This window comes from Phocoena sinus, chromosome 10 (assembly GCF_008692025.1).
Source record: "Phocoena sinus isolate mPhoSin1 chromosome 10, mPhoSin1.pri, whole genome shotgun sequence".
Taxonomy (NCBI): Eukaryota; Metazoa; Chordata; class Mammalia; order Artiodactyla; family Phocoenidae; genus Phocoena; species Phocoena sinus.
Genome location: NC_045772.1, coordinates 85408812 through 85433172, shown reverse-complemented (window position 1 = coordinate 85433172; position 24361 = coordinate 85408812). Strand labels below are relative to the sequence as shown.

General features: G+C 37.1%; 1 protein-coding gene across 3 annotated transcripts in view; it reads right to left on the bottom strand.

Moving 5' to 3' along the window:
• The window catches only part of ST8SIA1 (ST8 alpha-N-acetyl-neuraminide alpha-2,8-sialyltransferase 1), a 157975-nt gene that overhangs the window by 29024 nt on the left and 104590 nt on the right, over positions 1–24361 (bottom strand). Inside the window, exon 5 of one of the 3 annotated variants that reach the window (XM_032645802.1) lies at positions 1831–2573. The exons of the other annotated variants lie outside the window; for them this stretch is intronic. Coding sequence (XP_032501693.1) covers positions 2534–2573 — 40 coding nt within the window. The 3' untranslated portion in view covers positions 1831–2533. Of the gene's footprint in view, positions 1–1830; positions 2574–24361 lie in introns of those variants that run through there. 3 annotated transcript variants of the gene reach the window in all.

Below are 24361 nucleotides of genomic sequence, written 5' to 3'. Positions count from 1 at the left end.
ACACACACACACTCAGAGAACTTATTATATAATCACGTAATTCAAGAAAGGTATTTGAGAAATATATTTTCTGAGCTCTTGTATTTTATATGAATAGACAACTTGGCTGGAGAAGGAATTCTGCTGTTCAAATCTCTGTACCTACTGTGACACTGCTCCTGAAGTTCAATGATATGGAGAGGTCTGAAGCCACACTTAACTCCTTTGTAAGTGAACCATGTTTCTCTGACTCGGTGCTTGTAGAATTTTTCTCTTTATCCTTGAAATGTAAAAATGTTGTCAGAATATGTCAATGGGGGTCTTTTCCCATTAAGTTGACCTTGGAACGTGACAAGTGCCTTTAATCTGTGGACCAGGTCCTGTTTCAGAAAATATTTTTTAACATTTTTTTTCTGATTGGGTCTAATGATTGCTTATTTTTGTTCTCTCTTGATTCTTCTTCAGAAAACCTGAAACTTACACGGCTCTCATTTCTTTTTCCTCCATCTTATTTCTTTTTTAAAATTTCTTTTAACTTTTATATTGAAGCATATATTTTTTATTGAAGTATATATATATATTATTTTCAGATCCCTTTCCATTAAGTTTATTACAAGATATTGAATATAGTTCCCTGTACTATACAGCAGGACCTTGTTGATTATCTATTTTATACATAGTAGTTTGTACCTGCTAATCCCAAACTCCTGATTTTTCCCTTCCCCCCTCCATTTCCCCTTTGGTAACCATAAGTTTGTTTTCTATGTCTGTGAGTCTGTTTCTGTTTTATAAATAAGTTCATTTGTATCATTTTTTAGATTCCACATATGTGTTATCATATGATATTTGTCTTTGACTTACTTCACTTAGTATGATAATCTCTAGGTCCAACCATGTTGCTGCAAATGACATTATTTCACTCTTTTTTATGGCTGGGTAGTATTCCACTATATATATATGTACCACATCTTCTTTATCCATTCACCTGTCAATGGACATTTAGATTGCGTCCATGTCTTGGCTATTGTAAATAGTGCTGCTATAAACATTGGGTTGTCCTCAACCTTATTTCTTGTCATGTACATCTCTTTTTTTCCCCTCTACATTCAAGTTTAAATATTACAGACTGTACTGTCTGCACTCTTTGTTGCATCCAATGTGAAACGTATTGCTTTCTTTGCAATTCTGCCTGCTCTCAGCCATCTCTGTTTTCAGCTGTACTTTCAGCTCATTCTCTGTTCTCCTAAATACCCCTTGTACCCAGTGAGTCAATTCCTGTTAAGTATATCAAGCTAAGGCTTTGAAAGTTTTTTTCTTATTTCCTCTGGAAAATTTTTTTTTCTGTTTTTTTTTCTTCTGAGCCTTTAAGTCACTTTTCTCTGTGCTGCAGAATATTTGGGGGGATCTACACCAAATATTTTAAAATTATTTTCCATAAACAGTAAACACACATGCACGTATGCATGCGCACACCCACTAACCTGATCCAGAACAATATTTGGCTGCAGAATGGGTGCAGGATGTCCTCTTACCTCTTACTGGTCATTTAGGTGTTTGTACATTGTCTTTTTTGGATCTATTCCTAGAGAGAACGCTGGAGTGCCGAACCCTGGGCCTGGTTTCCACTGTCTTGTAAACATTCATCTCTTGTTTCTACTGGACTGAGGGAGGATGTTCCACTCCAACTGGCCAGTTGACTGACTGCTAGGTAGTCATAGGCAAGCTTTAGTTCTTCTTCAGTCAATGACAGAAGTAAAAATTGTACTTCAAGCTGCACTATCCTTAGGGCTCTTCCTCCCTTCTTCATCTTCCCTCTGTAAACATTTTCCTGTAGCTTTTACACATCTCAGCCTGCAAAGTGCTACTGTCTCTACCCATGTCAGCAAATGTATTGTGAAGTATGGTTTCCAAGTGGATGAAAGAGAGAACTGACAGGGAGAAGGAAGAGCATGACGATATCAGTCTAAAAAGAGTTCACATGGCTTTGGAATTTTTCTGTTTCTTGGCTAGTGGACAGAATGGGGTTGAGTCATAGTCTTTTCCCATCTTCTTCCCAGATTTCTGTGCTCCTCTGGTTCAGTAGGCTTAGTTTAGGATTATGACTCTCAACTCAACGTTCTCCTCCCTACAGTCAGTGGAAATTCCATAAAGATGTTAGCATTTGATTTCCTCTTATCCTTATTTTTCAGTTACCATGTAGATTTTTTTTGGTTCATTTATTTATTTATGGTGATTTAATTTAAAATTTGGAATAAAGTATTTCACCAGAATGGCACATATTAACCCAGTTACTTGCTGAAGATTCACTCTCTGTGTGTCAAACACTCTGGTCATAAAAAGATGAAAGAGACCGTGCCCAGCCTTTGGAGAGCTAAGCCTTGTAAGGGAAAATGAGGAGGACCATCCAGGCAGAGGGCACTCCATGAGTGCAGCGGTGCTGGCGAGCGCAGTCTCTGGGGAGTGATGAATGATGCTGGAGTCTGAGGCAAATGGGAGAGGTGGTGAGGGATGGATGACGAGCTGCGACTTCATTGAGAAAGTGATGGGGATCCAGTCAAGAATTTTCATTTTGGATTTCAGAAGATGTATCTGTACTGTAGGGGAAAACAGATTGAAGGAAGATCTTAGGACACTGTCTGAGCTCTGACAAGGGCTGTTATCCTTTGAACAAGGGCAATGGCATGAGAAATAATGAGACAGTACAAAGTTAATGAATAATGTGAAAGTAACATTGTCAGGGCTTTACAGGTAGAGGATGAAGCCAGGAGGTGCAAGGAAGACTTAAAGGTTAGTCACCTCAGTGACTGGCTGGATGGGGCTAATAACTGTAATAGGGATACAGAGACAAGAAAGATGTGATGGGAAAGATCATTAATTCACCCTGGGGATATAGTAAATGTGAGATACCTATGGGACTTCTCAATGGAGGCAGCCAGTAGACACATAGCTGTCTGAAGCCAAGAAGAGAATCGCAGTCTGGGATGGATCTACACTAGTGGCGGTTATGGCTGACGGAGAAGGCTGTGGATGTCTTCCCCAAGAGAAGGCAAATCCAGTGAGAAAAAAAAAAAGAGAGAGAGAGCTAAGAGGTAACACTGGGAAGCACCAACATCAAGGAGGGAGGGTAGATGAAAGAAAAACCAGCAAAGGAAGCTAACAAGAAACAGGAAAAAGAGATGTGTTGGGACCCAAGGGAGCAAAGAATTTCAAAGGTGGGGAGAGGGATAAACTAGGAGTTTGGGATTAACATATACACACTACTATATATAAAATAGATAACCAACAAGGACCTACTGTGTAGCACAAGGAACTATACCCAATATTTTGTAATAACCTATAAGGGAAAAGAATCTGAAAAAAATATATATATACATATATTTATATATTTATGTATAACTGACTCACTGCTGTACACCTGAAAGTAACACATCGCAGCATTGTAAATCAATTATACTTCAATTTTTAAAAAAAGACAAAAATTTCAAGCAAGCAGAAAAACAAATGTTGAAACCAATAATAACTGAAAGCGCTTGTACAATAACACAAGTGTTTCTAATCAGAAAACTTTTCCATCTAATGAGAATTTGCATTAGGAAGCCTCTGCCTTCTGGGCTTTTTAGCTATATCAGGTGCAGGTTATCATCTAGCAAAGATTTGAGAAATGCAGCCTTTTTGTTTCACAGAATTTGTTGCAGTGATGAGCTGAGAGGTAACCCAAGAAGGATACAACTTTCCAAGAGCCTCTGGTCTTAGAAGACAGCAGTAGAGTTTGAATCCTGCCCTCTACGGGGCTTTGTGATACAGAAAAGTGGAGTCTGTTTCCCATTAGCTCTCCGAACGCCATCATTAATCTAGTGGGCAGCAGGGTCAGCTCTAAGAATAACTAGCCATATACATGGTGTGACATAAACAATACTAAATATTCCTTTCCAATCAATTACTGAAAATACCTCCCCAGTCCCTACCCCTAACACAGCCAAGGTGTCTGCAATTTCTCTAGTTAGAGAATTATTCTAATTTGCTAAAGCACTTAGATTCCTCCAGGTGGTTCCATAAAAACACTGAGAGGAGGAAAACATTAACTCATTATCAGCCATTAATATGTCAACAGAGAAACCTGTTCATCAAATGACTTGTCACTGTCTTAGGAAAAAAAGAGTTGCTATAGGGCATTGAGAAGACTTGAGTCATAGGGCCCTGCCTCTAGGACAGGGCTCTTGTAAAGAAGGAATACCATGTCACTGGGAATGGGAGATAGGATGCTGAAATAAGGGAAAGGGACAATGTAAAGCAGAGTTTCTCAGACTTTTTTTAACCCAAATTTCTCTTTAATAAATATTAAGATCTCTTATGTCGCTGTCCCTCCAGAACCCAAATTTCTCTTTAATAAATGTTAAGATCTCTTATCTTGTCGCTGTCCCTCTAGATTCTGATGTACTTCCCAAGGTGGCTGTGACCTCCCCTAAGAATCACAAATCTGTAAATCCCAAACAACCAAAAGAAAATGTTGCTGAACATGACTTCCTATAATTTGTGAAAACTATAAGGAAGTTTCTTAAAATTTCCAAATGTAAATATTTCAATATATAATTATATTATAATACTGCACATGTTTTTCCAAAGACCCATGTCCTGCCGGAGATCCTGACTTAACGTACCGTCTGCGCTACCACCACTACTCCTGTCACTAACACGTGCACTCCAAGACAGGCAAGAGGCAAGCAATTGGTCAAATTAACTAATATTGGCCATCTTTCCTCCCTGAGCTGGAGAGCATCATAGAAAAGAATTGTTATAGGCTGAAGCAAAACTTTAAACCAGAAAAGCCAGCCCATGTGGTAAGAAAATGCCTGAAAAGAGAATAAGGAAACAAGAATTTGGGATGGCCAAATACAGACTAATTCTTCTATTTTATGCTAATATTTACAACAGGCTTTATTGCTTAGATTGAGTTGTTGTGGTTTCACAAATGCCAAATTACTAGAAGAATAAGAATTTCTCATCTGTGTGTTGACTGTTTTAAATGTGTTGGAAAAAACTGCCAGTTGGATTGAGCTACTGCTATGGAAAGGGACTGTTGCTAGGGTGATGCCGTAAGACCCATAAAGAGACAGGAAACCCACAGGATGTAGACAGGAAATCCACAGGATGCCAATAGGAAGCAGAAAGGCCCCCTTCCTCTTCCGCCAGCCTCTGTCTAATGCCCCCTATTGGAAAGCCTCACAGGGAACCAGGTGGCAAAGGAAAAATGTGCTTTGTCCTGGTTCCAACATCACAAAACACTGTAAAGGAAAGTGTGTTTGTAGCTGAGAGACAACAACCTACTAAATGGCACAAGCGGTAAGAGCGGAAGCATAAAAATTTGTTGGAAGACGATTGCAGTAATTCAGGAGAGAGATGATGATGGCTTGGACCAGGGTAGTGGCCGTGGAGAAGGTGATAAATGGCTATAATATTTGAGAGAAGGTTCATCAGAACTGGCAGTGGATTTAATCAAATATAAGGTATGAAGGAAAAAGATAAGCCAAGGTGGACTCCAAGGTTTTTGAACCGAACAACTGGAAAAATAAGAGTTTCCATTTTTTCAGATGGAGAAGATGGCAGAACCCATGAGTTTTAAAGGGGAAAAAAATAGGAGTTCTGTACAGATTATTTTAAGTTTGAAATTCATATTGGATATCCTAATAGATTAGCCAAGCTGAGAGTTGGGTATATGAGCATGGAGATAAAGAATTATGTCCTGGCTGCAGTATACATTTAGGAGTCATCAGAGTATATATAGTATTTAAAGCCATGAGACTGGAAGAAATCCTGTAGGGAATAAACAAATAGAGAAAAAGAAAAGTTAGAGGGTAGATTCCTGGACCACTCCAATGCTCGTAGGTTTAGGAGTTGCGATGCCAGGAAAAGCTACTAAGAAGCAGTGGCTTCTGAAACAGCAAGAGAATCAAAAGAGTGTGGATTTGGAAGCTAAGTGGAGAAAATGCATTAAGAGGGAGAAGGATCAAATGTGTCACAGGGTACTAATAGGTCAAGTAAGATAAGAACTGACAATTAACAATGTGGAGTTAAAGAAATAACCCAAGAAAATTTCCCAAAGTGGGAGGACATGCGCTTGCAGATTAAAAAGGTCCACTGAGTTCTAACATGATAAATGAAAATAGGCCAATAATAAGGAAGATCATTGTGACATTTCAAAATACTGGGGGTGCAGGAAGAGAAGGAGGTAAAGATAAGACCAGTTTGGAATGCAGGGGGAAACAGAAATCCAGGTCACATACAAAGATCAGGAATCAGAATGACATCACTTTTCCCAAAAGCAACTTTGGAATCTAGAAAACACTGGAGAAATGTCTTCAAAATGCTAAAAGAAAAGGATTTCCAAACAAGAAGTAAAATCCTACCAAAAATATCAATCAAGTTTGAGGGTAGAATAAAGATAATTTCAGACACACAAGATCTCAAAACTTTTAATTCCCTTGTACCTTTTCTTGGGAAGCCATTGGAGGATGTGCACCAGTAAAATGGGAAAAAAAATCCGAGAAAGAAGATGATACAGGTTATGTGAATTCAGAGATCAATACAGGTGAAAGGGGAAGGGAATCTCTAGGATGATGGTGAGGGAAGATTCCAGGATACCAGTCTTGCGCCTAGGAGGTATTAGAACACATGAGAAGGTTCGGAGACTCATTCTTTAAAAAGCTGAAATTGACTGTTTATACAGCTGAGTGTCATTTCAACAACTGGTTAAGATTTGGGAAGTTGTACTACAAGCAGGTACATTTAGAAAAAAAAAAAAAAAAAAAGAAGAAGGAATAAGACATGAATTAACTCCAGGCAGGAGGGATTGGGATTGTGGAGTGAGAGCAGGGATGTTTCTTTATTCTCACTTCTATTTTCTCCGGAAAGTGGAAAGCAAGGTTATCACCTCAGAGAAGAGGGATGAGCAGGCGATGTTGGAAGTTTGAGACAGAAGACAGCATATAATCATCTAGAAGTGGGAGAATGAATGGACTTGAAAAATGCTGTGGAACTGTCTACCAGTTCTTAGTGGCGTATGAGAGAGCTGGTTTCTTTGGACTGATAAACTTAGCTAATGGAAGGCGAGAGCAGCCAGAAAGAGCAGAAACTACTCCAATATGAGAAAAAAAGACACCAAGCAGAGAGTGTGGCTCACAAGCCTGAGTGGTCATTAAGAAGAGCAGAGGTCAACTCCAACAGAGAACTGGCAGGAGTGGTCTAGAGCAGGCGGTGCCCAGTGTAAGAGTATTCCCAAAACGCACACTGCAGAAGTGGCTTGAAATAGAAGGTGATGATGCTGCCTCATTTGAAGGAAAGCCATTTGAAGAACTGAAAGAAGGTGTCACAGTTAAAATATCACATGGTAATTTGGCTGTGAGAATTGATTGTAAAAATGTGGAAGATAAGAGAAGCAGAAAACCCGGTAAGGGCTAATCACAATTCATCCTGAAAATGAGTAATCAATTACCTTTTACCCAGATGGGAAATATTATACTAAGGGATGAGTTTAAAGCTACTACAACAAGCAAGTATTTAGTGATGGGATGCTTCTCTTTTAAACAGCTCCCCAAAAAACAACTGGAAATAGGAGTGATGGTAAATTCAACTTTAATAAAAAGGTTTTCTGTATTAACTTGCAGTGGCCTGGGTCTTTTTCCTGCTGACTCTTTGTGTTTCAGTAGTAATCTGTGGCTTCCTGTTTTTTGGTTTTGTTTTGTTTTGGTTTCTCTCTTCCATTTCCTCCTGCTGTCAGAATCCTGGTAATATAGTATTACAAAGTCATAAATCACTTTTTTTGTCTCCTCAGGAGTTTCACCCAATTGTCTCCTCATCAAAAATTCTCCCTTTCCCTTTTAAATGGTAAACTCATTACTGGCCTCTTGGAATTTTCTCTTCTCTTCTCTCCCAGAGATAACAACTAAATATAAGCTGTGATAGCAACTATAAACCCCTAGGTGATAGTTCTCCAACTACTTCCCAGGAAAAGAAAAGAGAGTCTAAAGTCCTAGGTTCAAGCCAATTCTGACACAATATCTGATTGAAGCAAATCACTTAACTTGTCACAAAGACTGTCACAGAAAAATCAGGATAATGCTAACACCTGCATTACTAGCCTCTCCATATGTCGCTCCTGTGTACATAATGGTTACACAATGCTTAGTGTTTCTTTCTTTTATGTGTCACTCTGCCTCCAAACATTCACTCTTTTTTTCTACCTAATTATTTTTATTTCTGGGTAATTGGCAGGTATTATTTATTTAAAAGAAATTACATTCCATCAGATCTAAGATGCTATCATATAATTTATCAGTAATACAGAAAAAAAGAATACTGCCAATGAAACTATGACTCAATGATTTTACAATAGTGCTATGGACCCTGCACTAGCCTCTTCTTGCTTTGACATTTCTTTCATCCATTCCAAGGAACTGATCAATTTTTCCTACTTTCACATGCACTGTTTGACTTTTGAAATGGAGACGATCATTCTGCACACATCTTAGAAACTATTTATAATACTGCTTCATCTACTAGTGGGTATTTTCTTCCTTCATATTTATTTTGCTGCCTTACAAGAAAATATAGAGTTGCTTCCATCATTTCTCTGAAATAATTTGTTTATAAGTCAAATTGGCACCCCATTGCTGTTTCCGTGCCTTTCTTTATACACAATAGATATTCCATCATTATGGTTATATTTTAAATGTCAATCAAATTTAACATGTGCAGTACCCACAATGCACAAACCCTGCTCAGGCAGTGTCAGCTATGCCTCAGTTTCTAACTGGTCACCAGAGGCTGTAAAAGGCAGCTCAGTCTCTTAAATGCTATAATATGAAACTACTCCCCTGATCAAAAGAATATGTTATTTTTATCTTGTAAGCATCTCTTCCTTCTACCTTTCCCTTCATTAGTACTTGCAATAGTCTTTATCAAATATGTTATCTGACCCACCAATTTATATTCTTCCCATGTCAATAATTTACATCCTGACCCTGATCATTAAGATGCCTGTCCTCCTGGGTTGTTGTTGTGTGGGCAGATGTGTATCATATAGAGATACAGATATGAGAGCATATCCAGATATGCATTTAAGTTAAAATGCATATCACGATTTGTAGATCCAATCAAACAGTAGAGCTCTTATTTTTTTTAAAAGTTCTAGTAAACAAATTAAAGCAATTTAGTAACAGAAACTTAATAGAGACATGTTCTTTTTTTTAACATCTTTATTGGAGTATAATTGCTTTACAATGGTGCATTAGTTTCTGCATTATAACAAAGTGAATCAGTTATACATATACATATGTTCCCATATCTCTTCCCTCTTGCGTCTCTCTCTCTCCCACCCTCCCTATCCCACCGCTCTAGGTGGTCACAAAGCCCCAAGCTGATCTCCCTGTGCTATGCGGCTGCTTCCCACTAGCTATTTTACATTTGGTAGTGTATATATATCCATGCCACTCTCTCACTTTGTCACAGCTGACCCTTCCCACTCCCCCTATCCTCAAGTCCATTCTCTAGTAGGTCTACGTCTTTATTCCCGTCTTGTCCCTAGGTTCTTCATGACCTTTTTTTTTTTTTTCCTTAGGTCCACATATAGGCGTTAGTATACAGTATTTGTTTTTCTCTTTCTGACTTACTTCACTCTGTATGACAGACTCTAGGTCCATCCACCTCACTACAAATAACTCAATTTCGTTTCTTTTTATGGCTGAGTAATATTCCATTGTATACATGTGCCACATCTTCTTTATCCATTCTTCTGTTGATGGACACTTAGGTTGCTTCCATGTCCTGGCTATTGTAAATAGAGCTGCAATGAACATTGTGGAACATGACTCTTTTTGAATTATGGTTTTCTCAGGGTATATGACCAGTACTGGGATTGCTGGGTCGTATGGCAGTTCTATTTTTAGTTTTTTAAGGAACCTCCATACTGTTCTCCAAAGCAGCTGTATCAATTTACATTCCCACCAACAGTGCAAGAGGGTTCTCTTTTCTCCACACCCTCTCCAGAATTTACTGTTTGCAGATTTTTTGATGATGGCCGTTCTGACTGGTGTGAGGTGACATCTCATTGTAGTTTTGACCTGCATTTCTCTAATGATTAATGACGTTGAGCATTCTTTCATGTGTTTGATGGCAATCTTTATATCTTCTTTGGAGAAATGTCTATTTAGGTCTTCTGCCCATTTTGGGATTGGGTTGTTTGTTTTTTTGATATTGAGCTGCATGAGCTGCTTGTAAATTTTGGAGATTAATCCTTTGTCAGTTGCTTCATTTGCAAATATTTTCTTCCATTCTGAGGGCGGTCTTTTCGTCTGTTTATGGTTTCCCTTGCTGTGCAAAAGGTTTTAAGTTTCATTAGGTCCCATTTGTTTATTTCTGTTTTTATTTCCATTTCTCTAGAAGCTGGGTCAAAAAGGATCTTGCTGTGATTTATGTCATAGAGTGTTCTCCTATGTTTTCCTCTAAGAGTTTGACAGTGTCTGGCCTTACGTTTAGGTCTTTAATCCATTTTGAGTTTATTTTTGTGTATGGTGTTAGGGAGTGTCCTAATTTCATACTTCTACATGTACCTGTCCAGTTTTCCCAGCACCACGTATTGAAGAGGCTGTCTTTTCTCCACCGTATAATCCTGCCTCCTTTATCAAAGATAAGGTGACCATATGTGCGTGGGTTTATCTCTGGGCATTCTATCCTGTTCCATTGATCTATATTTCTGTTTATGTGCCAGTACCATACTGTCTTGATTACTGTAGCTTTGTAGTATAGTCTGAAGTCCAGGAGCCTGATTCCTCCAGCTCCATTTTTCTTTCTCAAGATTCCTTTGGCTATTCGGGGTCTTTTGTGTTTCCATACAAATTGTGAAAGTTTTTGTTCTAGTTCTGTGAAAAATGTCATTGGTAGTTTGATAGGAATTGCATTGAATCTGTAGATTGCTTTGGGTAGTACAGTCATTTTCACAATGTTGATTCTTCTAATCCAAGAACATGGTATATCTCGTCATCTATTTGTATCATCTTTAATTTCTTTCATCAGTGTCTTATAGTTTTCTGCATACAGGTCTTTTGTCTCCTTAGGTAGGTTTATTCCTAGATATTTTATTCTTTTTGTTGCAATAGTAAATGTGAGTGTTTTCTTAATTTCACTTTCAGATTTTTCATCATTGGTGTATAGGAATGCTAGAGATTTCTGTGCATTAATTTTGTATCCTGCTACTTTACCAAATTCATTGATTAGCTCTAGTAGTTTTCTGGTAGCATCTTTAGGATTCTCTATGTATAGTATCATGTCATCTGCAAACAGTGACAGCTTTACTTCTTCTTTTCCGATTTGGATTCCTTTTATTTCTTCTTCTTCTCTGGTTGCTGTGGCTAAAACTTCCAAAACTCTGTTGAATAATAGTGGTGAGAGTGGGCAACCTTGTCTTGTTCCTGATCTTAATGGAAAGGGTTTCAGTTTTTCACCACTGAGGACGATGCTGGCTGTGGGTTTGTCATATATAGCCTTTATTATGTTGATGAAAGTTCCCTCTATGCCTACTTTCTGCAGGGTTTTTATCATAAATGGGTGTTGAATTTTGTTGAAAGCTTTCTCTGCATCGATTGAGATGATCATATGGTTTTTCTCCTTCAATTTGTTAATACGGTGTATCACGTTGATTGATTTGCATATATTGAAGAATCCTTGCACTCCTGGGATAAACTCCACTTGATCATGGTGTATGATCCTTTTTATGTGCTGTTGGTTTGCTAGTATTTTGTTGAGGATTTTTGCATCTATGTTCATCAGTGATATTGGCCTGTAGTTTTCTTTCTTTGTGACATCTTTGTCTGATTTTGGTATCAAGGTGATGGTGGCCTTGCAGAATGAGTTTGGGAGTGTTCCTCCCTCTGCTATAATTTGGAAGAGTTTGAGAAGGATAGGTGTTAGCTCTTCTCTAAATGTTTGACAGAATTTGCCTGTGAAGCCATCTGGTCCTGGGCTTTTGTTTGTTGGAAGATTTTTAATCACAGTTTCAATTTCAGTGCTTGTGATTGGCCTGTTCATATTTTCTATTTCTGCTGGTTCAGTCTCGGAAGGTTGTGCATTTCTAAGAATTTGTCCATTTCTTTCAGGTTGTCCATTTTATTAGCATAGAGTTGCTTGTAGTAATCTCTCATGATCCTTTTATTTCTGTAGTGTCAGTTGTTACTTCTCCTTTTTCATTTCTAACTCTATTGAGTCTTCTCCCTTTTTCTCTTGATGAGTCTGGCTAATGGTTTATCAATTTTGTTTATCTTCTCAAAGAACCAGCTTTTAGTTTTATTGATCTTTGCTATCATTTCCTTCATTTCTTTTTGATTTATTTCTGATCTGATCTTTATGATTTCTTTCCTTCCACTAACTTTGGGGTTATTTTGTTCTTCTTTCTCTAATTGCTTTAGGTGGAGGGTTAGGTTGTTTATTGAGGTGTTTCTTGTTTCTTAAGGTAGGATTGTATTGTTATAAACTTCTCTCTTAGAGCTGCTTTTGCTGCATCCCATAGGTTTTGGGTCATTGTGTTTTCATTGTCATTTGTTTCTAGGTAATTTTTGATTTCCTCTTTGATTTCTTCAGTGATCTCTTGGTTATTAAGTAGTGCATTGTTTAGCCTCCATGTGTTCGTATTTTTGACAGATTTTTTCCTGTAATCGATATGTAGTCTCATAGCGTTGTGGTCAGAAAGGATACTTGATACGATTTCAATTTTCTTAAATTTACCAAGGTTTGGTTTGTGACCCAAGGTATGATCTATCCTGGAGAATGTTCCATGAGCACGTGAGAAGAATGTGTATTCTGCTGGTTTTGGATGGAATGTCCTATAAATATCAATTAAGTCCATCTTGTTTAATGTATCATTTAAAGTTTGTGTTTCCTTATTTATTTTCATTTTGGATCATCTGTCCATTGGTGAAAGTGGGGTGTTAAAGCCCCCTACTATGATTGTGTTACTGTCGATTTCCCCTTTTATGGCTGTTAGCATTTGCCTTATGTATTGAGGTGCTCCTATGTTGGATGCATAAATATTTACAATTGTTGTATCTTCTTCTTGGATCGATCCCTTGATCATTATGTAGTGCCCTTCTTTGTCCCTTGTAATAGTCTTTATTTTAAAGTCTATTTTGTCTTTTATGAGAATTGCTACTCCAGCTCTCTTTTGATTTCCATTTGCATAGAATAAAAAGAACTGAGGAAAGTCTCAGAGACCTCTGGTACAACATTAAATGCATCAACATTCAAATTGTAGGGGTCCCAGAAGAAGAAGAGAAAAAGAATGGGACTGAGAAAATATTTGAAGAGATTATCGTTGAAAACTTCCCTAATATGGGAAAGGAAATAGTTAATCAAGGCCAGGAAGCACAGAGAGTCCCATATAGGATAAATCCAAGGAGAAACACACCAAGACACATATTAATCAAACTATCAAAAATTAAATACAAAGAAAAAATATTAAAAGCAGCAAGGTAAAAACAACAAATAACACAGAAGGGAATCCCCAGATGGTTAACAGCTGGTCTTTTAGCGGAAACTCTGCAAGCTAGAAGGGAGTGGCAAGACATATTTAAAATGATGAAGGAGAAAAACCTAAAACCAAGATCACTCTACCCAGCAAGAATCTCATTCAGATTTGATGGAGAAATTAAAACCTTTACAGACAAGCAAAAGCTAAGAGAATTCAGCACCACCAAACCAGCTTTACAACAAATGCTAAAGGAACTTCTCTAGGCAGGAAACACAAGAGAAGGAAAAGACCTACAGTAACAAACCCAAAACAATTAAGAAAATGGTAATAGGAACACACATATCAATAATTACCTTAAACGTAAATGGATTAAATGCTCCAAGCAAAAGACATAGACTAGCTGAATGGATACAAAAACAAGACCCATATATATGCTGTCTACAAGAGACCCATTTCAGACCTAGGGACACATACAGACTGAAAGTGAGGGGATGGAAAAAGAGACATGTTCTTATAATTCAACATGTTGAAAGTCAATATAAATCCTGTGTAAAAATTCTTAACCTGGTACTCATTCTGGGTCAACCCCTTAATGTTTTATTCACTGGAGTGCAACCTACTCTCAATGGATCTGCATAAAAGTATCATGAGAAATTAGGCTATTCCAGTATTTACTAATTATGTACTAATTATTCTTTTAAAGTAACATTTGATCTGACCTGCTACTTAATGCTGAGGATTAGAGCTTCAGAGAGGGAAAGAGAAAGGAAAGAAACAAATGGACACTGATGTGATAACTACTCCATGTCAGGAGGTGGGTTCTTGTTGCCAGGCTCACTTCCACTGCTCCCAAGACAATGTTCCTGAAAAGATGCACAGAATGTTCTGACTTTCTGAATTCAGTACATAAAACTTGGGGTCCAAGCCAACCTTACTTAGATCTGGAAAGGCAGGAACACACACACACAAAATCAGGGCTTCATTCTATTGTCTGCTCTTCTAACTCATAGGGCTACTGTATCATCAAAGGGAGTTAACATTAGGAGAAAATGTAAAATAATAAGGCTTGCTTTTAATGATTTTTTTCCTATTATAAAACTTTGCAGCCAATTTGGAAAATGTTGATTTATTTCCTCAGGGATTTTCTATGCATATAGTTTTACATAGTTGAAGCATACGCATTTATATACTTATTTTTTCACTTACTATGTGGGCATTTTACCATTTGTTAAAATTATTCATGAATATTATTCCATAATATCATTGCATAATATTCCATCAATATGGACACTAGTTACAAAACCACTGATATATTTTTGTATGTCTAAAGAGTGCAAATGTTTTCAAATTATTTACAACATGATATGTGTGCTTGTACACACTAGGGTTTTTTTCCCTTTATTTTTAGGACAATTTGTAGAAAAATTATAAAAGGTCTATTTTAAGTAATTTTTATTTATCAACTTTTCAAAGAATCAACTTTAGCATTTTAGATCCCCTCTGCTGTACTTTTGTTTTCAGGTTATTCTTTTCTGGGTTTCTGTTGTTGTTGCTGTTCCTTCTTTCAATTCTTTGGAGATCCTGGGACTTGAAGTTGATGCTGTGACGGAGTAAGTCTTGAGGGTCTTCAGGGAAAGACTAATGTTATTTTGAATGGGCAAGGGATATGAATTGTTGTGACCCAAGGCAGATTATATTCTCCAAAGATGACCACAATAACATCTCCTATCATACATATTCTTTTAAAAATGTGACTTTGACACTTCTCCTAACAACAGGCAGATCCGTGCTAGGACTCTTTCCTCTCAAAGCTGGGTGGGCCTTTGTGATTGCCTCAACCTATAGAATGTGATGGAACTGACCTATATGTCATTTCCTTTGTGAGGTTATACAAATGTCACGACTTCTGCCATGTTCGCTTTGGACACTAGCTTTGGTGGAAGTCAGCTACCATACAAACAATCCCACTGTACTGAGGCTGGCATGCTGTGAGGGAGCCCAAACAAGCTCACAAGGAGAGACCACATGGAGATCCCTGAGACTAGATGGAGAAAGAGAGATGCCCAGCCAACCCCAGCTGCTCCAATCCTTCACCATTTCAACTCCAATCACCGGATGAGAGATCATAAGCCAGATCTCCTGAGCCTGGTCCTTCCTGAATTCCTGACCCACAGAAACTGTGAAAGACACTAAAATGACTGTTGTTATTTAAGACATGGCGAATGATTTGTTATTGAGCAATAAATAACTGAAACAAGAGCTTTAAAACACTTCAATCTCTCCCTTCCCATTTAAGTGATGCTATTTTCCAGTACAGTCATCCCTTGGTATCTACAGGGAATTGGTTCCAGGACCCAGCCCATGGATACTCACATCCGTTAAAGCAGGCTCTCCATATCTGTGGCTTCTACAAATCATATGTAAAGATAATGTATAATTTTTATTTCATATGGGTGAGGTTCATTTAGATTTGTTTATATGTTTACCAATTTCTTTGCCATCCCAGATTTTCCTTCTAAAGTAACATTCTTTTTTCCTGAAATACATTCTTTAGAATTTCTTTCTGTGAAGGTCTGCTGATGGTAAATAATCTGTTTGTACAGAAAATGTTTTTCTTACTTGAAAGACAATTTGTACACACTCCTGTGTTGATAGTTTCTTCTCAGCATTTTGAAGATATTTTCCCACTGATTTCTTTTTTTTTAAATTTGTATTGGAGTATAGTTAATTTACAATGTTGTGTTAGTTTCAGGCGTACAACAAAGTGAATCAGTTATACATATACATATATCCACTCTGTCTTTTTTTTTTAGATTCTTTTCCCATACAGGCCATTACAGAGTATTGAGTAGAGTTCCCTGTGCTATACAGCAGGTTCTTACTAGTTATCTGTTTTATATATAGTAGTATGTATATGTCAATCCCAATCTCCCAATTTATCCTCCACCCCCAATCCCCTGCTAACCATAAGTTTTAACATCTGTGACTCTACTTCTGTTTTGTAAATAAATTACTTTGTACCCTTTTTTTTTTAGATTACACATATAAGTGATATCATATATTTATCTTTCTATGTCTGACAATCTCTAGGTCCATCCATGTTACTGCAAATGGCATTATTTTGTTCTTTTTTTATGGCTGAGTAATATTCCATTGTATATATGTACCACATCTTCTTTATCCATTCCTCTGTTGATGGACGTTTAGGTTGCTTCCATGTCCTGGTTATTGTAAATAGTGCTGCAATGAACACTGGGGTGCATGTACCATTTTGAATTATGGTTTTCTCCAGGTATATGCCCAGGCGTGGGACTGCTGGGTCATATGGTGGTTCTATTTTTAGTTTTTTAAGGAACCTCCATACTGTTCTCTATGGTGGCTGCACCAATTGACATTCCCACCAAAAGTGTAGGAGGGTACTCTTTTCTCCACACCCTCTCCAGCATTTATTGTTTGTAGATTTTTTGTTGATGGCCATTTTGACTGGTATGAGGCAATACCTAGTTGTAGTTTTGATTTGCATTTCTCTAATAATTAGTGAAGTTGAGCATCTTTTCAAGTGCTATTTGGCACTCTGTATATCTTCTTTGGAGAAATGTCTGTTTAGGTTTTCTGCCCATTTTTGGATTGGGTTGTTTGTTTTTTTGATATTGAGCTGAATGAGCTGTTAGTATATTTTGGAGATTAATCCCTTGTCAGTTGCTTCATTTGCAAATATTTTCTCCCATTCTGAGGGCTGTCTTTTCATTTTGCTTATGGTTTCTTTTGCTGTGCAAAAGCTTTTAAGTTTAATTAGATTCCATTTGTTTTTTCCCATTGATTTCTGACTTCCATTTTTACTGTTGGAAGAAGTCTGCTTTTAGTGTAATGATCATTCTTTTGCAGGTAATGTCTTTTTTCTCCAGCTGCTTTTAAAAGTTGCTTATTATCTTTAGTTCAATTTTACTAAAATGGTTTAGGTTTGCATTTTTTAAAAATTTAATTCATGTTTGATACTTTGTTTCTTGTATTCATAGATTACATTACTCTTTAACTCTGAAGAAGTCTCAACTTCCACCTCTATTTTATAATTCCACTATTCCATTTAAAGAAAGACTGGACTGGTAGTCATTCTTATTCCAGTCTCCAAGTTTCTTTGTCTTGTCTTCATATTTTCTGTATCTTTGTATCTAAAAAATTATTTGCTCTATTTTCCAGTTCACTGATTCTCTCTTCAGTTATGTCTAATCTGATGTCTGTCCATTTCAACGATTACATTTTCATTTCTAAATTTCTTATTTGGGGGACTTCCCTGGTGGTCCAGTGGTTAAGAATCTGTTTTCCAATGCAGGGGAGGAGGGTTCAATCCCTGGTCGGGGAACTAAGATCCCACATGCCATGGGGCAACTAAGCCCACACACTCTAGAGCCCGCAGGCCACAACTAGAGAGTCCCATGCTGCAATGAAAGATCCTACATGCTGCAACTAAGACACAATGCAGCCAAATAAATAAATAAATAAATAAATATTTTTCAAACAATAAAATAAAATTCCTACTTGGTTCTTTTTTAAAGCTATCTAGGTAATTTTGATATTTTCTTGCTGAATTTTGATTCATATTTATTTTTTCTATAAGAATGTCATACTTAGTAATATATTTCATCTGACAATTTCAGTAAATTCTCAGGCGTGTCTATCTACAATTTTTGTTTACTTTTTATCTCTGAGGACTTTCAATATTGTGAATTTCAGTGTTTCCTTATGAGCTTATATCTGTTTGAAGGTGGTATTCTGAGAGCTTTCCTCTAGAAGAAATTTGTGTTTGCTTCTATTAGAAGCCATAGACTGCTAATATGACTTGGGACCACATTGTCCCTTATCAAGGCTTAATATGGGGCACACATTAACATGGTGAATCCAGGGCTTGATCTCCTGTTCTCAGCTTTAGTATCAGAAGTTTATAGTTCACAATGCTTGGTCTGGTTTTAGGTTCATGATTTTCTGTTTTGTGTTTTGGGGTTTTTTGTTTGTTTGGGGGAGAAGTATGCAGATACTCTTGGAGATTCCCTAAATTCGATGAGCCCAATAATGCATTAACAATATGCTTTAACCAAGAACAAGATGTATTCCAACAGGAGAGTCCTCCTGAGTAGCTATTCTGGGTATTAATCAAAATAGCTTCCCTGGCCACAACTACATTATTTCATTTACATCTCTCAACAGTCCTCAAGGTAAATAATTTTATTCTCAACTCATAAGGGGGAGGTTAAGTAACTAACTTTATATAGCTAGCAGGTATGAAGCACTTACTAGCAGTGGCACTAGAATTTGAACACAAAGTCTGTTTAAAGCCAAGACTTGGATAACTATTTCATCCAGACACAAACTCCATACAGATCTACACCCTTTTAGAGGCATCTCTTCTCTGTCTTCTCCTTGCTCTCTCTAGTTCCAGTTTTAGCATCTGCCTTTTAATTCCCTTATATCACAGCAGATGTTAGGCAGAATGGCTATCAGTGACTGCCAAACCTTGGTGCAAACACTGATAAACTGCTCTAAGTTTGGAGAGAAAAGAAAAAAGAAGTCAGCGGGCAGAAGAGATGGAGATGTTTAGGAACACAGTCTGAGGTATGAGTCATGTAGAATGTTAAAAAGAAGTTGTTATAAACCCTCTTTGGATCCAAGTCATTCTCCTCAAAGCTCAAATTATTTTTGGAAAAGTACATCAATAAAATAAGCAATTGTTCTCCCAGATAATACCTCTACACTCCCAAGTGCCTTTAGTAAAATTAGAAGTGATAACCATTGGACAGTCTCTTTCACTTGTACGAAAAGAGATTACCCAGTTTCTACCTGATATTAGAAACTTCAAAATAAATATTTGGGTCTTATATCAAGTCCTTCCAGTCGACTAAAAGCTACACACTTACAAATTTTAAAAGGTTAACTCCACCATGATTTGTACTCTATTTGTTCTGATAACTTTTTTGTTCCTTAATTTATGTCAACTTTTTAAAAAAGAGGAACCAAGTTTTCCCCGCTAAGCATTTCATTAATACTGCTTTGAAATATCTGTTACTAAAAAATTTATCTTACTTTAAGACCATAGAAACATTTTAACTGACACCAAAAAATTCATTAGATTTCCTTTTTAAAGACAATTTAAACCAAAAATTCAGTTTGAAGGATATTTAAAATATATATATTCACTTATTCATTCACTCCCTAAACATTTACTGTGCATGTCCTGTATGCCAAAAAAACATGCTGGGGTCTCAAGAGCACAGATAAAAGATTCTTGACCCCAAGCTGTTCACACTGATACTACTGCCTCTAATATGTCCACATGGAAGCACACACTCAGAACACTGATGCTCTTTTTTGTGGCTGCATATAATAATCACTGCCCAAGCTGGAGCCTCAAAGCTCAAAAGTAATATAATAACAGGACAATCAATTAAGTTCCAGTTTTTATTTTTTAACCATCATTTGCCCAAATATGTACTGAACACCTGATATGGGCAAAATGGCTAATTGAGTTTTCAATTCTATTGAAAAATTAAGAAACAAGCTTTGAGAACTGTAATCTCTAATTTTACTTGATAGAATGACTCAGTTTGGGCCAGTGAATTTTAAACTTATTGCGAGTAATGGAAGCCTTGGAAAATCGGATTTAAAAAGTATATAATACACACACATAAAATTTTAAAAATAAATTTCAGAAGGGATTCCGGGTCCCCTGGACCCCCTTTATGGATTCCAAGACTACAGAATGCCTGTTGACTGGAAGCAACTTCAGGGTATGAGTTGTATTTTCTTCAACTTTGTACTCTCTGTCTCAGAGTAGATTTCAAAATATGTTTGTTGAATGAGCACCTCTGTAACTTTGTTCTTGTGAAGCTCCCATTTTAATCTCCCTCTTCCCCCATGAGTTTCCAAATCCTCAAATTCCACATATGCACTTTTCTAAAACATTTACTCAGGACTAATCTGATAGCCTAAACAACTATTTTCCAAACTCTACTTTCATAATTTTCCCTTTTCCACTTCACAAAAGACATACCTCCTATTATCCCAAATATTATAATGATGCAGTGCCCCAGAGTGTAAAAGCCACCAGGCAACCAAACAAAGAAACATTTGTAAGGTACATCGTTTCTGAAGAAGTGACCCCTGAGAAAAAGCAAAAAGATCTTTATAAGAAATAGATGGAGGCTGTGCCTTATTTTATCCAGGGGACAAACTCTTGGCAACTCCTATACCTTACTTATATGTTGAATAATTAGAACTCAGAAGTGAGATGATCATATGGGGTTACATTTTAGCACTTAATTGAATAAAATGTAGTCTGCCTTTTTCTGACAGAAAGTCAACTCAACTTAATGAACTAATTTGACAAAGCGCACTGGCTTTGCTATGAGGACATGGAACATCCAAAAAGCTAAATCTGCACTTCTGAGACTTTGACAATATGTATTTAAATATGCACAATGTAGAAAGCTCTGAAAGTTCATGCTTGGCAACAATTTAACTTCATGCCAAAAAAAATTAGGTAACTTTTTAAAGATCAAGGAAATAATGACGGATTTTAAAAATTCTTTTAAAGGGTATTTGAACAAAAATGCTTGCGGACCAATTGGTTAGAGCTGGTGCATGTTAATGAAGGGCAACCCTGTGAAGGGATCCTTGTTGCCATCCACCTACAAAACCCAGCAAAGGAAGGAAGAGGACAACAGCAGTGGGTGTGAAGATCCAACAGACTCTGCTGTCACAGTAGAATAACTTCTCTAACCCATAAAAATGCAATCAGAAGTTGGATGAGACTGCAAAGCCCTTTCTAATCTGTGTCCCGGGCACCCTAACTAATCCTTTTGTTCTAGGTGCTGTAAAAAATAGTTCACTATATACCCATTGAACAACAATCTGTTAAGAGAATAGAACTCATAAGTCATCTTAAGTGTTCTTATTACCACACACTCAAAAAAACAGGGGCACAAGGAAACTTTTGGAGGCGATGGTTATGTTTATTACCTTGATGATGGTGATAGTATCATCAGTGTATGCGTATGCCCAGACTCATCAAATTATACACATTAAACATGTGCAGTTTTTTTGTATATCAATTATTCCTCAATAAAGCTGTTTTTAAAAACTGAAAATGTACTCTAGACAAGATATCCTAACAAAGGCTATAGCAGAGCCCCTTCTTACTGAGAATTTCTACTAACTACCTCAACGAATATTACCTTCTCTAACCTTATTTTTCCTACAGGCAGAATAATGTATACATTATAAATATATATATATATACACACATTAATTATACATATATAATGTGTGAATCATCATTATGGGTGCCTCTCGTATATACTGAATTTCCTCACACCTGTTTTATCTTGATACCGATATCTTTTCTATGAGAATTTTGTAGTGAAAACTCATAGGGCTTATAACTCTCAGTGGAATATTTTGATAAGAATCAAGGATCTGGAGGACAGCCATGAAAATCAGTGGTACTTAGGCATTTCCACTGCACATCTTTGCCCAACGAATTTGATTTTTAGTCACATGAAAGTTCAAGACACTGCCAGCATCTTGGGTGTGCAAAGCTTTGGGAGGAGACTACAAGATCTGAATAAAAAACTTCCTGAATCCAACACTCTCCTCCCCTGAGAAGGAACCACTTGTTGGTCCTCCGAATTGTTATGGACGTGTCTCTAAACCATCCTGTTCATTAGTTTTATTTTTATCTTTATATGGACATCTTACTGTATTTTTTTTTTTTTTTGCGGTACGCGGGCCTCTCACTGTTACGGCCTCTCCCGTTGCGGAGCACAGGCTCTGGACGCGCAGGCTCGGCTGCCATGGCTCACAGGTCCAGCCGCTCCGCGGCATGTGGGATCTTACCAGACCAGGGCACAAACCCGTGTCCCCTGCATCGGCAGGCGGACTCTCAACCACTGCGCCAACAGGGAAGCCCCCTACTGTATTTTTTATGACTCCTTTCTTTTTGTCAATATCAGGTTTTTGACGTTCACCCACTTTATTGTGGGTAGTCATAGTTGTTGGTGGTAAAGCATTCCACTATGTGAACATACCTGAATTCATTGATTCATTCCACCATGAATTCACAACTATTTTAATTTTTAGCTACTATAAACATTATTATACATTTCTCTCTTATAAATACTGTTTTTCTCTAGGGTATATACCTAGGAGTGGAACTGCTAGGGCATGGAGCATGTGTATCTTCAACCCTACTACATAACATCAAAACACATTCCAGAGTGGTTGGAACCATATTCCCTCCAAATAGCATATATGGTACTTTCGGGTCCACATCCTCCCTAACAGTTGGAATAAGTTCTGCCAACCTGATGGATGTGTAATGATATCTCCTAAGGATTTTTATTTGCATTCTTTCTGATTACTAATGTGGTAGAGCATCTATTCATTCATTTATTGGCGATTTGGAGAGTTCTATGAAGTCTGGTTCAACTCTTTGACTTATTTTCCTACCGGTTTTCTGTTTTTCATATTCAATTAATTTATTTCTAAATTACACGTAAAAGAATTATTTGTATATTCTGGATCCAAGTCCTTTGTTAGTTGTCTTCCTCTAAAATGTGGTTGTATTTGCCCTACTTCTACCACGTCTTTTTATGAACAAAAGTTCCCAATTTTAATAAATCAAACTTATCAGTCTTTTCCCTTCTGTTTAGTGCTATGTGATTCTTATATAAGAAATCACAAGACCTATGTTATTTTCTACAAGCTTGCTTGTTTTGCTTTTCAAAGTTAGGTCTTAAGCATCTGGAAATGATATTTGGTATAAGGTATGAGGTAGAGGTATAATTTCATAGATACCTCACTGTCTCCACATCATTTTGGAAAATTTGTCCTTTTGTCTCTGATCTACAATATTACCTCTGTCATATATTAAGGGTCTATATATATGTGAATCTGATAACTACAGAAGGAGAAAGGAAAGGGTCAAAAATTAAATGTTTAAGAGGCAAAGTAAACCTGTTCGTTAACATTAAGTTCAATATAAAGAATTAGCGCAAGGTTAAGCAAGAATCATTAGAATTAATATTATTTGACATTTAGGTTGTCCAAAATGTCCCTCAATAAAATTCCGTAATTTTTCTATAGAGGGTTTGCTTTTTTGTCTAATTGTTTGTTTGCTTTTTTGGCCGAGCCACGTGGCTTGCGGGATCTTAGTTCCCTGACCGGGGATTGAACCCTGGCCGAAACAGTGAAAGTGCCGAGTCCTAACCACTGGACCACCAGGGAATTCCCATTGTCTAACTGTTAAGTATATAAAAGTATCTGATGTTACTGGGATATATTTTTCCATATTTCACAAAATGGAGCTGCTACATGCATTTTGATTTTGTATTCAAAAACCTTGCAACATTGAATATACTTTGTTAAGTGAAAAAACTTTCACTCCCTTTTCCAAAATGACTTATCACTTATGGAAACTCAATTGTCTCCTTGTGCAACATATGGATCACCTGGAAAGATGGGGTGTGCGATGGTCACTGGTTAAGAGTATGGGTTTTGGATTGAGACAAGTCTGGGTGAAGTCCCAGACTGATGACCAGCAGCTGTGAATATAAGCAGATGACAAAACTTATGTCACGTTTGTTTTTCTGTAAAAACACACATTAAAATACTTCCTCATTAGGATTATTTTGAGATTAAATGAGGCAATGCGTATAAAGAACATAGAACCTGGCACATAGAAACACTGACTAAATGTTGACCCAGCATTAATCATAATGACTCTTGCTTGCGTTGCATTAATTCTTTTTATTGAACTTTTTTCCCCTTCAAACAATTATTGATCCTTTCCTTTCTCCTTCTGTAGTTGTAATTTTTCTC